Below are 17,045 nucleotides of genomic sequence, written 5' to 3' on the forward strand. Positions count from 1 at the left end.
TGTTGTGAGCCATGATCATGCCACTGCACTCCAGCCTGGGTGACAGAGTGAGACCCTGTCTCAAAAAGAAAACAAAAAAAAAAAAAGAAATTCTGAGGATAGACCACATTAGCATACATTTCGTTGGTTTGTTTCTATTCTTAGTATTTTACTGAGATGGTTCTTTAATGATGTCTGGATGTCCAGATTCTTGTCTTTATTTTGCCACTAATCTGCTGTGAGACTCTTGAATTTCTGGGATCACTCAACTTGTCTCTGTACTTCTATTTTCTCATCAGCCAAATAAAGGGACTGAACAAGATGTTCTCTGGAAGCCTTGCCTGAGCACATCCTTCAAGGTTCTCTGACATCCAGTTTTCAGACTATGATCTTTGTATAAGAGGAGGAGGGGGATGTGGATAAGATGATGACAGTATTTTTTTTTTTCCCAAAACTTTGATTAAACAAAATTGGCTGAGTAGGAAACTTATATCTATCTACTCTTGTCTCCATATATAATGGCATAAGTTGCTAACTATATGCAAGGAAGCATTTCTTGGGAAAATGTGAAAAATGTAAATGTGGTAAGAACTCTATTATAATGTGTACATATGATCTGTATAAAGTTGGTGATCTCTGTTCTCTTGCAGTCAGAAATCGTATAGAAAAAGAAATCAATGAGCAGCTAGGAGGGCTGTATTAGTGCCCTTGAAGGGTAAAATGGCAAAATAAAAGTTGCCTTATAACAGGAATGTCATTATCTGATTCAGTGTGATGATTTGGTACCTGGACTCAGATAGTGTCATTGTAGAGCTCTGATTTTGTGACAGTTTGTTAAATGCTGGTGCAGTGGTGAACTCAATTTGTGCTCATTGGTCTTCATGCTGAAAAGAAGTTTATTACCCTTTTAAAAAGTTAGTAGTCAAAACCAATAACCAGATTAAATGCTATCTTCCCAGTTCTTGGTTTTCTACAAGAATGGAAATGGGTATGGATATACCATTGCTGTGGAATAGAATGGCTGCCATGTTGCTATTTAAGGCCAGTAAAATAAATGCTGGTCTTGTTCACCTTGGTCTCTATGCAGCAAAATGGCCTGACACAGCTCATCACCCAGGGGCTACTGTGCCAAGACTGTCTGATACATCTATTCTCCACCTCTCCCAAGTGGTCTTTTAAATAACTACATGGGATCATATGGATTCTCTGCTTCAAATCCTTCAGTGGGTTCCCTTTGGGTTTGTAAGCAAATCCAACCTCCATAAGATGGCTGGAATAGCCCTGTGTCTGTTCACTGCTGTGTCGCTGGTGCTGGGAACAGCATGAGGCATGGAGTAGGTGCCCAGTGAATGCTTGTTGAATGAATAGAGATCCTGCAAGATCTTGTCCCTGTTCTATCTTTCCTACCTCTTCACTCTGCTCCAGCCATACTGACCTTCTTCCAGTTAGAGAAACAGACCATGCCCCTGTTCTGCTGAAGAGCTTCATCGTACCGCCAATTTCCTTCTTCTTGTCTAGTTAACTTCTGCTTTCTTTCAGATGACTCATAACTCCCTCAACAGTTCTCCATGATGCTCTGATCTTACTTGGTCCCTTTTATTATGCATTCTTACAGTATCAAATTCTTATCTTTCAGATAATTATCCAATTTTGATTGACACAATTATTTTGTGAATATTAGTTTATAGTTTCTTCCATTAGACTAGGCTATTAAGTTCCATAAGGGCAGAGATTGTGTCTACTTCATTGAAAACTATATGCTGAAGACATGGACTCAACCTAAATGTTCATCAGTGGAAGACTGTGTAAAGAAAACCTGGTACATACACACCATCAAATTCTATGCAGCCATGAAAAAGAATGAGATCATGTCCTTTGCACAAACATGGATGGAGCTGGAGGCCATTATTCTTAGCAAACTAATGCAGGAACAGAAAACCAAATACAGCATGTTCTCACTTAAAAGTGGGAGCTAAATGATGAGAACACATAGACACAGACACCGGGGCCTGCCTGAGGTGGGAGGAGGGAGAGGATCAGAAAAAATAACTAATGGGTACTAGGCTTAGTACCTGGGTGATGAAATAATCTCTACCACAAACCCCTGTGACAAGAGTTTACCTATATAACAAACCTGCACATGTACCCCTGAACCTAAAAGTTTAAAAAAAAAAGTATATGTATGTTCCATAATTAGTGCAGTATAGACGTATAATAAGCACCCAATAAGTATTTATTTTAAAAATATTTTAGAGGGCTGGGTGTGGTCACTCACACCTGTAATCCCAGCACTTTGGGAGACAGAGGTGGGTTGATCACAAGGAGTTCGAGGCCAGGTTGGCCAACATGGTGAAACCCTGTCTCTACTAAAAATACAAAAAATGAGCTGGGCATGGTGGCACACCCCTGTAATCCCAGCTACTGGGGAGGCTGAGGCAGGAGAATCGCTTGAACCCAGGAAATGGAGGTTGCAGTGAGCCAAGATCATGCCATTGCGCTCCAGCCTGGGCAACAGAGCAAGACTCTGTCTCGAAAAATATGTGTGTGTGTGTGTGTGTGTGTGTGTGTGTGTGTGTATTATATATATATTTTAGAGAAACCATTGCCATATTAAAAACTTAAGTTTTATTCTAAATATTTCATATACATACACATTGATGATTATCACAATGATGATTGTCACACTGATGCTTTTTTAAAAAGAGTATACAGTAAAAATAAGTCTTCATTTTCTATCCCCAGATGCAACCTCTGTTACATTGCTTAGATCTCATTCTTGGGATAGTCTGTGAATATATAAGCATATATTTCACATATGTTCAACAAATAGTCTTTTGATGAATGAATTCATGAATCGCTCTTATTGCAAACCCATTGTGAAAATTTTTCATGGGGGCAATTAGATGAGAGCTTCTCATTCTGTTCATAAAACTGTGTTGAGTAAGCCTTACCTAGGCAACAACAACAAAAAACCCATAATTTAGCCAGCTCAGGAAAAAAAAAAAAAAAACACAAAAACAAAAACATCCTTTTCATATTGAATCTTTTTGTCTTTGTTTTTAGCTCTGGATCAGAAAATCAACATGACTATAGAATGTCATCCAACTCCTACAAAGAAAGGAGAGTTCTTTAATGAGGTAACCAAAAAGATTTTCTTTCCACAAAAGAGATACTTCTGTTCTTAGACTTTAGTTTAGCAACAGAAGCTACCTGATGAAACAGGAATCTTTCAGGTTTGGTTTTGTTTTGTTTTCCTGAGACAGAGTCTCCCTCTGTTGCCCAGGCTGGAGTGCAATGGCACAATCTCGGCTCACTGCAACCTCCGCCTCTGGGGCTCAAGCGATTCTCCTGCCTCAGCCTCCCAAGCATTTGAGATTACAAGTGCCTGCCACCATGCCTGGCTGATTTTTGTATTTTTAGTACAGAAAGGGTTTTGCCATGTTGGCCAGGCCGATCACCATCACCTGACCTCAGGTGATCCGCCCACCTTGGCCTTACAAAGTGCTGGGATTACACGCATGAGACACGGCGCCTGGCCCTATTTGGGTTCTTAAAAGGGGAGCCAGAAACACAAGGCTTGGGGTAGGGAATGTCCCCAGGGCACTTCGGGGGATTCGCTGCCCAGGCTGATTTGCTGCATCCAGGGCAGTTGGTCACACACAGTTCTGCACCTGCCAACAACGGAATGCGGAGCCAGACAGCCCTGGTTTGCTCTGGCTTCCCTGTTCTGAGTACAGGGGCAACCACTGCAGGCAACGTTTCATGTCGCAGCGTCTGCTCTGAGCTCATTCTGGGTGCCGGTATTTGTTTCCTAGGTGTGCTATATCCAAGTACCACCAACGTCGTGGTGGCTTAAACTAGCAGAAATGTGTACTCTTATATTTCTGGAGGTGAGAAGTCCAAAAATCAAGGTGTCAAGAAGACCACGATCCCTCTGAAGTCTCCAGGGAAGGACCCTTCCATGCCCCTTCCAGCTTCTCCTGTTTCTGGCTGTCCTAGGCTCTCTTGGCTTATTACTGTATCCCTCCAATCTCTGCCTCTTTCATCACATGGCCTCTTCGCTGCATGTCCCTGTGTTGGCACACGGCCTTCTCATAAGGACACTGTCATTGGATTTAGAGCTCACCCTAATCCAGAATAACCTCATTTGAACATGGCTAACTGTATCTGCAAAGACTATTTCTAAATAAGGTCACATTCTGATAGTTCTGGTGGACATGAATCTTTGAGGCACACTCTTTAACCCAGAACAGTGTACAAGGCAGGCAAGTGTGACCAACTCTCTGTGGGGTCTTGCCAGCCAGCAGGGACACCAGTATCTTTTACACACCTGAGGTTTAAATAACTACTTTCTCATACCATTTTTTTTTTTTTTTGAGCTAGGGTCTTGCTCTGTTACACAGGCTGGAGGGCAGTGGCGTGATCATAACTTGTTGCAGGTTGGAACTACTGGGGTCAAGAAATCCTCCAGCCCCAGCCTACCTAGTGATGTAGTTAACATCACTAACCACATCTGCAAGGACTATTTCTAAATATTTCATATTAGTGTCTTTGTAGAGCTCTGATTTTATGACAGTTTATGAAACATCGGTGCAATGGTGAACTCAATTTGTGTTAATTGCTCTTCATGGTGAAGAGCAATGTTAGAGAATACAAGCCACCACGTTGGTGGTACTTGAATATAGTGTGCCTAGGAAACAAGCAGCTAGGACTATAGGTGCTTGCCATCATGCCTGGCTAATTTTTAGGATGTTCCTTGTAGGCCTGGCATGGTGGCGGCTCACACCTGTAATCCCAGTACCTTGTGGGGGCCAAGGCACATGGATCACCTGAGGTCAGAGGTTCAAGACCAGCCTGGCCAACATGGCCAAACCCCGTCTCTACTAAAAATACAAAAAAATTAGCTGGGTGTGGTGGCGCATGCCTGTAATCCCAGCTGCTTGGGAGGCTGAGGCAGGAGAATCACTTGAACCCGGGAGGCAGAGGTTGTAGTGAGCAGAGATCGCCCCACTGTACCCCAGCCTGGGTGACAGACCAAGACTGTGTCTCAAAAAAAAAAAAAAAAAGAATTTTTTTGTAGCAACAGTGTCTCCCTACGTTACCAAGACTGGTCTGGTCTCAAACTCCTGGCCTCAAGAGATCCTCCCACCTTGGCCTCGCAAAGTGCTGGAATTATAGGCATGAGCCATCGTGCCTAGCCTCGTGTCTTTATGGCCTTTCATTCAAATCCTTCCAGTTACTGATCCTAACCGGCAACAGCAAAGCTCCACCTCACACTGGAGCTGCTAAATGGTTTGATGGTCTGCATCTCAGACCTAGCCTTCCTAATGGAAATACTGGTTTCGCAGCTGCATTGTGCATGGCGAGTTAAAAAGTGGCTCTTTGTTAAAATCCTGATTGCACAATGACAAATACAGCAGCCCACACAAACAGCGAGATTGTCCACCTGGTGTGGCAGGGCTATTTTGGGTGGCACTCTGGGGGAGTTATGAATGGATTGTGCTTCTTTCCCTGCTTTCAGCTATTAGTCAGTGGAAGTGCTTTCTTCCTGGGGCGGGAAGGAGTCAGTTTTGCTGACAACATCTGTACACTGGAAATGGCAGTGTCAGAGTGTGCTGGGCAGTAGGTGTATCCAGAAGACTGTGTCTCCAGAGACAGATGAAGTTGGTCCTGTGAATGCAGACACTGGGAGGCTTCCTGGGGTGGATGTTGGGGCACAGCACAATTCTTGACCCCAGGGAGCTGTGTGTATGTCAGCTATGTAACTGAAGGCTTGTTGATTCTAAGGAGGGTCTGACACATCCCCTAAGTAACTGGAGATGAGCAATTCTAATTACAAGTCTTTTCTGATAATGCTATATTTGTATCCAACCCTGATTGCTTAATTCACTCCCAATTCCTGGGTCTGAAAACTTAGAGATATTGGCTCTTATATCCCATCACAGGACATGGTCTCTCCATTTATAGAGGGAGTATAAATGCTTAGGGAAAAATGTCAGTAGGGCATTAGAAATATTCAGTGGAAACGGAACATGCATGCATTGTTTGAATGTCCAAGGTTTCAGGGACTCACTAGCTGTGAGACCAGGATGGATGAGATGGGGTCTCTCCTCAGTCTCTGGTTTTCCTTTCCTTTCCCTTTCCTTTTTCCTTTCTCCTTTCCTTGATAGGGTCTCACTGTGTCACCCAGGCTGGAGTGCAGTGGCAAGATCACAGCTCACTGCAGTTTTGATCTCCAGGCTGAGGTGATTCTCCCACCTCAGCTTCCTGAGTAGCTGGGACCACAGGCCTGTGCCACCACATCTGGCTAAAAAAATTTTTTTTGTAGGGACAGCGTTTCACTATGTTGTCCAGGCTGGTCTCTAACTTCTGAGTTCAAGCAATCCTCCCACCGTGGTCTCCCAAAGTGCTATGATGACAGATGTGAGCCACCTCACCCAGCCCTCAGTCTCTGATTGAATGACTAAAAACAAAATCTCCAGGTGGTCTGATGACGCCACCCCAAACCTGCTTCAAAACGAAACCCAAAGCCACTTTCTACCTATTTCAGGAAGCGCTGCTCTTTGGGTGGGTCATATGAGGGAATCCCTTTTGGAGTAAAATAGTTCATTGATAGGACAGTGTTGGAAATGAATTTCTGGATGAGACGGGGAAAGGACAAAGTTATTCTTAGAAGTGAGGCTTATCCGCTTTGGTCAATCCATCACTGAACCATCAGAGATGCTGTCACCTGACTAAGCATGAGGAAAGAGACAGCAGAAACCAAAGGTTTCTGTCATTTATAGAAATGGGGTAAAGCTGTCTTCATGCAGTAACTTGAATGTGTTAATAAAATGAACACTTCAGGAGCTCAAAAGCAGAAACTTCCTTCATGGGAAGGAAAATTGCTGCCTTTTGGATAGGCCAAGGGAGTCTTGATTGACAGCAGAGTGTGCTGTGGGATTGAGGAAAGACATTAGCTTTACAGTCAAATGCATGTTCTTTTCCATCCTTCCTCTGCCGCTTGCCTGCTGTGGGCTCTTGCAGGAAGTTCCTTAATTTCTCTGAGGTCAAATTTCCCACAAAATGAGGATATCCATTGAGTGAGAATGAAAGGAAACAAAGTGACAGGCTTCAATCAATGAGTGCTAATATTAGTAAAAGAAAATAGATTAAGGGGGAAATTTAACAGTGGCAAATCACCAAATTCTATTGTGTATAAAATAAGCATGTGGTAAGAAAGAGGTAATACACAAAATGTTTATGCAGTCTTAACAGAAACTGGTATTAGAGCCCAGGAGTCTCCCAGAGCTGTTATTGATGGGAAGATCAATTATAAAAATAAGGACACACTATATATGGTAGGATCACATAATACTATAAATGGAGAGATAATAAACATGAATGGTTAATGCCTAATTTTAGGTCACAAAATCTCCAGAGAACAGAGACTTTTCACTTTACTTGCCAGTTCTGCTGCTTCTAAACATCTGAATTGACTCACATTGACAAGGGCAGTTTGGATTTTGCCTGTGACACGAACCCTTCTTCTGGGTTCACACAGGTAAATTGGGCCAGGCCTTTCTGGTTTTGTTACTGAAGAAATTGATGGTTGTTTGAGGAAGGCTAAATGGTCAAGTATGAAACAACTGGGTAATTATAAGGAAAACCAAACATCCAGGTAAAGGTTTGAACTCTTACAGGGTTGCATACATTCTCACCTGTAATAATATTCATAGTTTTTTTTTGCCTTAGGAGAATTCAGCTTTGATAAAGTAGCCTTGAATGACGAAGTAATAAAAGGAATGTCTAGGATTTTTTCCCTTCCCTCTACCTTAATATTAGCTTTGTATCACCCAAATCACAAGTATCCAATTTGTAGTCTATTCAATTAAATAATTATTGCCCCTGTTGTATACAAGGCACCATTCTGGGTGCTGGGGATGTAACAGCTGATAGAATAATCAGCAGAAGTTTCTCTGGAAAGGGCCAGATAGTAGAAGCCTTTTGCTTTGTGAGCCATAGGGTCTCTGTGTCAGCCAGTCAGCTCTGTTGTGGTCACATAAAAACAGCCACAGACTGGCTGGGCATGGTGGCTCATGCCTGTAATCCCGGCACTTTGGGAGGCTGAGGCAGATGGATCACTTGAGGCCAGGAGTTCGAGACAAGCCTGGCTAATGACAAAACCCCGTCTCTGTTAAAAACGCAAAAAGTAGTCGGGTCTGGCGGTGCACACCTGTAATCATGGGAGGCTAAGGCACGAGAACCACTTGAACCCTGGAGGTGGAGGTTGCAGTGAGCTGAGACTGTGTCACTGCATTCCAGCCTGAGCAAGAGAGGGAGACTCCCTCTCCAAAATTAAAAAAAAAAAAAGGAAAAGAAAAAAGCAGCCACAGACCTTAAGTAAATGAATGTGGATGGCTGTGTTCCCACAACTTTATTTACAAAAACAGGCGTGGGCTGGGTTTGGCTTCTGGGTGCCTCTGAGCTGTAGTTGGCTGACCCTTTTCCTGGAGGAACCTCTACTTCACTGGGGGTGGGAGGCACGTGACAGACAAAATAAATTGCAAATTTAAAGCAGGGTAATCAGGGGAGGCTCTGTTGAGAAAGTGACTGTTTAACCAAGATTTGAAGTTGATGAAGGAGTTATAGGTATACATTTGGCAGAACATTCTAGAAAACGATCACCTGCACAAAAGTCTTGAAGGGGGAAGAACCTGGACGAGTCGGGGGACCCTAGACCCTGGTAACCTAGGCTTTCATTCTGAGTGAAAGAGACAAGGGGACTTCACTGGAAGACTGTGGGCAGAAGAGCGTCCTGATGTGATGTCAGCATATAAAGATTTGCTCTGTTGCATGGAGATCTCAGTGCAAGAGCAAAAGAAGGAGCCCCACCAGAGGATACCAGAGTGGAACAGGCAAGAGGGCAGGGTGACCTCGGCCAGTGTGGAAGAAGATGGTGTGAGTCTTCAGTTCGGGTTATGTTTTGCAGGTAGAGCCTAGAGGATTTTCTAACATGATACTTGCGGGGTATTATGACTACGAAGCTTTATTAGAAACTGAACTATTAGTGACTTAACTTTGCAATTCGAGGCAACAAACAAGTGTTGTGTACGGAGTCTGTAGAAGGAAGTAAAAGTACAGGATAAAAACATGGATGGGGCAACTTGTGTTTTCAGTGAATATGGACACAATGATTGGGACAACCTGGTGCTCTGCAGTCACAGGATTTTCTCTTCTATATTTAAGTTTATCAAATTGAAGATTGACTTCTGCAGAGTGGTGTACAAGTCGCTTCTATTCCAAAGGGCGAACCTGATGTGACTGGGGGCCTGTTGCTTTGTCCCACAGAGTATTTCCCAACCTGGGTTCCACAGATTATAAAGGCGGTACAAAGCTTAGAGAAGTGGTTCTGTGGCCAAATGGCCCATCCACTTTTTCTACTTGCTCCTACCTTAATTGAAAAAAAAAAAAAAAAAGACTCCTAATAAACATTAAATCACCTCTAGCAAATAAAGAGAAACACTTCTCTCCTGGATCTGAGAACCATTATACAGTTTATTCTCAAATAACCTGCCTTGCCTATCCCACAAGGCTCTTAGACAAACCATATGTGATTATGTGCATTAAAGTATTTTGCATAACATCTTGAAGATACCTAGCCACGTGGGCAAGGCCAGTGTTTTATATAAAGGGGAGAAACCCTGGAGAAGAAGTTTCAAATGAGGAATAAAAAAATATGCACGGCTTCCCACGTGGGCCCTTAGCACTTGGAAGACCGGACTGCACGGCATCAATGGGGACAGCTGATTTCATCACTGGGCTAAAAAACTTAGATTATCTTTGTGAAAAGGCCACCTTTCAGCCGGGCGCAGTGGCTCATGCCTGTAATTTCAGCATTTTGGGAGGCCGAGGGGAGCAGATGGATCACCTGAGGCCAGGAGTTCGAGACCAGCCTGGCCAACATGGTGAAACCCCGTCTCTACTAAAAATACAAAAATTAATTGGGCGTGGTGGCGGGCACCTGAATCCCAGCTACTCGGGAGGCTGAGACAGGAGAATCACTTGAACCTGGGAGGCAGAGGTTGTGGTGGGCTGTGATCACGCTATTGCATTTCAGTCTGGGTGACAGAGAGAGACTTCGTCTCAAAAAAACAAACAAAAGGGGCCACCTTTCAAACTTTGGATACTTTGTTTGCTGATCCAGATATCAAATAACTAAAAACTGTAGGAAGAGACGTGAAACCCATTTTGGTAACAAAAAGAGAAAAAACTCTCCCGACATTTTATATTATGCCTTGAGCTTAAATATATATTTCCTGGATTGCATAATATACCATGACATACCAGTTTCATTTAGAAAAATACATGTAATATTTTCTGATTACAAAAGTATATGTATTCATTAGAAAAAATTTACAGAATGAATAAGTATAAAATTCTAGGAAGTCTTAGTTCACAATACAGAGATAATTTATCTGCCTTAAAATTGTGTTCATCTCTAATTTTTTATGCATACATATTACAAACACAGCTTCCTTTTGACAGAGCTGGGACCATCCTTATATAGTTAGTTTTAAAAATCTTGCCTTTTCTGTTTAATCAGATGTTATGATTCTCTCCCTTTGCCCTGATTGTTGAACAATTTTTTTTTCTTGGAAATGGAATCTTGCTCTGTTGCCCAGGCTGGAGTGCAGTGGTGCAATCTCAGCTCACTGCAACCTCTGCCTCCTGGGTTCAATCAATTCTCCTGGCTTAGCCTCCTGAGCGGCTGGGACTACAGGCGCATGCTGCCACCCCCAGCTAATTTTTTGTATTTTAGTAGAGACGGGGTTTCACCGTGTTGCCCAGGCTGGTCTCGAACTCCTGAGCTCAGGCAATCTTCCCACCTTGGCCTCCCAAAGTGTTAGAATTACAGGCGTGAGCCACTGTGCCTGGCCATTGTTCAACAATTTTTAATGTCATAAAAGCCTCATGCAGATACACCATAATTCAATGAACCCCTTTTCCACTGATAGGCATCAGGCTTTTCTCTGTTTTTCTTGCGTATACAATGCTATAAGCACAATTCCTAAACATTGCAGTTGGTGGGGATCTCTGATAATTTCCTCAGGATGCATTCCCATAAATAAAAATTCTGGGCCCGAGTACACAATCTTAAGGTTTTGCCACCTACCGTCAAACCGCTTCAGCCTTTCTGGAGCGAAATTTATATTCCCAGTAGCCGTGTGAAAGAATGTTTATTTCATGTTACTCCTCCTGCACTTAGCACTGCCTTAAAAAATATTTGCACATTTCTCTTTGTTACACATGGCTTATTTTTGCTTTGATTTGTATACTTTTTAAAAATATTACCAGTGAGTCTTCGATGATTGCTTCATGCTGCTGGGAGGTATTTCATTCCTGTACGTTTCTGGAGTTTTCATCTTTTGAAAAAAATGACTCATAAGAGCCCTTCATATTGTTAGATTCTTACTAATGCTTTCTTGCTGGTTTAATTTTAGGTTAAGTCTTTCATATCCACAACCGCAGAGGGCGTGCTCTCCCTCCTGCAATCTCAAAAGCTCAAAAGTCAATTAGAAAAATTCAGGCAGAGGCAAACATGGCACCTATAAAAATGATATCAACTCTATCCCTAAACAGGGGATGGCACCTGGGGAAGCCGCTTCCCACAGTTAAGTGAAGTGTTCTATCAGGAATTTGTCTAGAAGCTGGAAGTTTAGACCTTGCTCTGTGACCTCTCTGATTGAAATGCAAAGTCTGTTTCCTAATTAACTCAGAACTTGTTTGTTTGATTTTGATTTCTGGCTTATTATATGCCCCAATGGGTCCTGGTCTTAGGAGCTCAACTGGGAAGCTGAAAGGACACAGCAGAGAAGGGTAGGCCCCCTCTCCCAGGCCATTTGAAAAGACGGTGCATCTTCAGATACCATTTTTTTGTGTCGGCCTTCTGGGGTTGGCAGCCCTTTCAGTGAGCACAAAACCTCAGCTTGCATTTATTTTCATTTTCATAGGTATCACTGTTGAGAAGAAGGAAAGCTGCCTATCACAGATGTTAAACAATTGATTGTTTAATGACTCTGCGACTGTGGTTTCCGCCCTGGGTGTGGTGTAGCATGTGCACATTTACACAACTTACTCGGCATCGAATTCACTTAGAAGAATGCTTTGATGTGAGCAGATTTTCTGCTGTGACAAAAAAACACAGTTGAGGTTTTTTCTCTCTCCCTTTCACAGTTCTTGTCTACCAGCCCCTGGCAGAAATCACCATTTCTTCGGCGAAGGAATGCTACTTTCCAAAATCCTTTGGCAGAATCTCCTAGAGATTTGTTTTTCTGCTTCCTAATTTAGAAAGTCTTCAAAGAAAAAAAAAACTTGACAAATTAATGTGAGAAGAAACGAACTGTGATTTAATTTTGCATTTCTTTCATGAAAAGTTTATCATGTATAACCAATAAAATTGGACAAGATGATTTTGGGGCAGAAAAGTAAATGAAAATGTGTTATACCCCAAGATCAGACTGTTCTTTTATTCTGAGTCAATAAGTAACATGTGATACAAACTCAAGATTTTATTAAAATCATTTGTAAGTTAAATTAACATATCTCGGTGTTGAAAGAAGACTTTTAATAAAGCAAAATAATGAGTTATGTGAATCAACAGAAAGAGTGAAAAGTGTAACAGTGACATTTAAATGGTTACATGATTTTAATTATTCTTTTGATAATAAGCAACCTTGTGATTTCTATTCAAGAAAAGCCTGAGCCCACTATGGAATTTGCAGTTGAATAAGAGCTTTGTTCCCTGCTTTTGGTAATTTTAAAGAAACAAATGGAAATGGTTTAAAGACCTTATAACAATCTCCCACCTAGCAAAAGAATCTAAAAGGTATGGTGGGAAGCATTAGAGAGTGAAAAGAAAAATAATAAAAAAGGCCACACACGCATTGTGTTTATTTGAGAGACAGACAGAGCAAGAGAGAATGAAGTGTTGGAGAGAGAAGGTGCTGGAAGGCCAGCTGATGCCAATCCCTTCCTTATCTGTTCTTGGCTGCCAGGGGTTTCCGGCTGATCTTTTTCGATTTGTCATTATTCTTCTTCGGTGGTTCTGGGTTGGCCTGCATGTGTCTGCCGTAGAGGCTGCAAAGACAGAGAAAGGACACCATCAGATCTATTTTGCCAACACAAGATAGCTTTCATTGGAAGAGCTTTCAGGAATAGAAGAATCTCCAAAAGTATTCAGTAAGCCAAAGAAAACCTAAAGCTCACTTCTGTGTTCTCTGGGTCCTACGCTGTGCTGAATATAAAATTCTCTTACACATGCACGCCATGCCATGACGTCCGATCACGGTCCAGTCTCTTGGGATTTCACAGTCACTGGGAGAAGTGGTCAGGCCCTGCTCAGCCGTTCTGGACTGAAGTTCAAAAGCTTATGAGTGTTTAAGTGGACAATGATAGAAACGGGACTGAATGGAAGAGAGTGTCCATTTAGTGAAAAGTGAGCATGATGCTTAGCCTGAAAGCCCAGGGGCTGGCTAATGGGACAGAGAGCAGTGGTGTCCAAATCTGTGCTGGCTGCTCACCCATGATGGATAGTGTGGGGCTGGCTACCACATATCAATGCCACATTAATAAGTACCGCTGATTAAATGCTGACAAAGTGCCCTATAATTACGGTGGATGGCATTCATTGCGCAGCGAAGCTGGCTCCGTGGCTGAGAGCATTTAACTGAACAGCAGAATGTAATCAATTGATAATTTATGAGTAATTCTGATTAAACCAAATTAAAAGCCACCCTAAAATAAATACAGCTCAAACTTTACTCCTTTTATTGATATAACTGTGTCTCCAAGAGAACCTGGCGGGTGTCTCAGGTCCTCTACAGCAAGGGCATACCCGGCTCCACAGCCTGCAGTTGCTGTGAATGAGGGGTGGCACAGAGCCTGAGGTCCCTGTACCAGGTGGCCCCAGCTCCAGCATCCACACAAGGAATATACATACTCTCTGGATGCTGGCATCTTGGGCTGTTTAGCATATACTGGCATCTGGCATTTTTTTTTTTTTTTTCCTGAGTGCCTCACTCTGTCACTCTGTTCCCCAGGCTGGAGGGCAGCGGTACGATCATAGTTCACTTCGGCCACAAACTCCTGGGCTCAAGTGATCTCATGCCTCAGCCTCCTGAGTAGCTGGACTACAGATATATGCCACCACCCCTAGCTAATTAAAAAATATATATCTCATATATATATTATATATATATATCATGACATATATATGACATATCATATATATATATTTTTTTTTTGAGATGGAGTCCTATTCTGTTGCCCAGGCTGGAGTGCAGTGGTGTGATCTTGGCTCACTGCAACCTCTGCCTCCCAGGTGCAAGCAATTCTCCTGCCTCAGCCTCCCAAGTAACTGGGCTTACAGGCATGCACCACCACACCCAGCTAATTTTGTATTTTTAGTAGCAATGGGGTTTCACCATGTTGGCCAGGCTGGTCTTGAACTCTTGACTTCCAGTGATCCACCTACCTCGGCCTCCCAAAGTGCTGAGATTCAGGCATGAGTCACCATGCCCTGACAAAAAAAAATATTTTAATAGACATGGGGTCTCACTATGTTGCCCAGGCTGGTCTTAAACTCTTGGCCCCAAGCAATCCTCCTGCCTCGGCCTCCCAAAGTGGGATTACAGCGATGAGCCACCGTGCCTGGCCTCCAATACTAATGTTCTTGATGACATCTGCACCATGGCTGACAGGCAGAGGGGAAGGGCTGGCAGATGGAACTGCCCAATTGATTTTGTGATCCAGGAAAGCTGGACACTATGGTTTTGAGAGGCCGTACTGTATTCTAACTATTCCAGTCTTCCAAGTGTCACCTTGGAGGCGGTACAAGCAGGTTGCATCGGCAGTCACTCCCATGGAGTGTAGAACGCAGGATTCAGAACTGGCCAGGGACAGACCTACGAGCCAGGGCGTGCACATCCAGCCAGGTGCTGGGATTGCGCTCCAGGAAAAGGGGAGGCCATTCGTTTGCATCAAGAAGGTTCCATATGTCCTAGACAGACAACGTAAGAGCCTGCAAATTGGCTTTCCACATCTCTAGGAATTAGTTTGGAGGCCTTTTTGCTTGTGTAATGGAGACAGTAGCCCTGTCCTGCTCAGCTCAGCTGTGCCTCCTCTGAAGCCACAGAAGAAACATCTCCTTAAGAGAATCTGAACTTTGGGAGGCGGAGGCAGGCAGATCACGAGGTCAAGAGTTCAAGACCATCCTGGCCAACACGGTGAAACCCTGTCTCTACAAAAAAAAAAAAAAAAAAAAAAAAAAAAAAAAAAAAAAAAAAAAAAAAAAAAAAGAAAAAATTAGCTGAGCATAGTGGTGCGTGCCTGTAGTCCCAGCTACTCAGGAGGCTGAGGCAGCAGAATCACTTGAACCTGGGAGGCAGAGGTTGCAGTGAGCTGAGATCACGCTACTGTACTCCAGCCTGGCAACAGAGTGAGACTCTGTCTCAGAAAAAAAAAAAAAAATCTGCTCCATGAAAGCGCATTTTTCAACCTATAGGGGCTCCCCCAACCTACACTTTTAAAAGGGTCACAGGTCCCCCTGAAGACAAGGCCATGGGCACCTAGGGGTCCCGTGTCCCAGGTAGGAGACCACCGGTTTAGATAGGGAGTAAAGTTCAGCGGGTCCAACCCTGTCTCTGTTGCTGCCCCCAATTTCCAAAGATATCTGTGTTCAAGTCCTGAAACCTGGGAGTATGTCACCTTACATGACGAAAGGGGCTCTGCAGGTGTCGAAGTTAAGAACCACCCTGCATTAGCCATGTCGACTCAACCTGTGTTCCTCCTCCTCGGCATCTCTCCCAGACACAACAAATAGGCAGAGGAAATGCTCAAAGTAGATCCCTCCATTCTATTCCTCATCCTCCAAGCTCCGAAACATGCTTACTCCTCTAATAGCACCTGCCCTTGTCCTGGGATGTTGATTTACTCAGGGCCACTGACTGAATGCTCAAGGGCTTAACACTGCAGAGTAATAAACCCTGGAGGCATCAGGTCTCCAAGCTCCCTTCACCTGGCAGGAAGCAAGAGTCTGACTCTGTTCCCTGTCTTCACACAGGCACCTATGGCCTCGGCAGCTTCAGCTACACACACAGCTTCCTTACGGCCTCAGAGATCTTTCCTCTATTTCCCAACCCCTTATCCACACAGAGCAAAAAAATATGTATGTACATTTTTATTCAACGATAGTTTCAAACTTTAAGGATTACTATTTTTTTTTTTTTTTTTCAGATGGAGTCTTGCTCTGTCACCCAGGCTGGAGTGTAGTGGCACTATCTCAGTTCACTGCAGCTTCTGCCTCCCGAGTTCTAGTGATTATCGTGCCTCAGCCTCCCAAGTAGCTGGAATTACAAGCGTGTGCCACCATGCCTGCCTAATTTTTGTATTTTTAGTAGAGATGCGGTTTCGCCACATTGGCCACGCTGGTCTCAAACTCCTGACCTCAAATGATCCACCCACCTTGGCCTCCCAAAGTGCTGGGATTACAGGCGTGAGCCACGCACCTGGCCTCCAAACTGTAAGGATTCTAAAAGTCAACAGAAAGATGACTCCACTGTTCATGCCCGTGGAAACCTAGCAATACCTGAGTGTAAGGAAAGGGTCTTGGCAATGATAAGAGGTCAGCAGAGAGAGAGGAGCAGTAGGAGTTGAGAGGAATTGACAAGGCCCTTCTTCGAGTCAAGTTTTGAATGTGGGAAGGGCTGAGGTGGGTGTTCAGCTGCGCCCTGACGTGGGGATTCCAGGCAAGCGATTTCAGAAGGGGTTGCAAAAGCCGCAGGGCTCTTCTCCTTTTTCGCAGCGAACTGGAATGTTCCAGTGTTTCAGTCTCTGCCTTTTTATATTCAGATCCCACTGTGTGTGTCAACATCCTGGGGCTGCAGAGCAAGTCACACTACAAAGGGCCAGGTAGGAGCCGGTGGCCCTGAACTTGCCGTTCAAATCCTGCTTTTGACGTTTATTAGCTGATGACTCTGGGCAAATGATCAGCAATGTTTGCCTCCCTCTCCGTGCCTCAGTTTCTT

At 43.6% G+C, this 17,045-nt stretch overlaps 1 protein-coding gene across 2 annotated transcripts in view; it reads right to left on the minus strand.

Moving 5' to 3' along the window:
• Positions 1 to 12,461: 12,461 nt before the first annotated feature.
• RSU1 (Ras suppressor protein 1) overlaps positions 12,462 to 17,045 on the minus strand; it is a 218,788-nt gene continuing 214,204 nt past the window's right edge. The window contains exon 8 of one of the 2 annotated variants that reach the window (XM_063610183.1): positions 12,462 to 13,098. In XM_063610183.1, coding sequence (XP_063466253.1) covers positions 12,996 to 13,098 — 103 coding nt within the window. In that variant the 3' untranslated portion in view covers positions 12,462 to 12,995. The remainder of the gene's footprint in view (positions 13,099 to 17,045) is intronic. The other variant, XM_055296670.2, reaches the window with a different exon arrangement.

The sequence above is a fragment of the Symphalangus syndactylus genome, chromosome 10 (assembly GCF_028878055.3).
Source record: "Symphalangus syndactylus isolate Jambi chromosome 10, NHGRI_mSymSyn1-v2.1_pri, whole genome shotgun sequence".
Classification (NCBI taxonomy): domain Eukaryota; kingdom Metazoa; phylum Chordata; class Mammalia; order Primates; family Hylobatidae; genus Symphalangus; species Symphalangus syndactylus.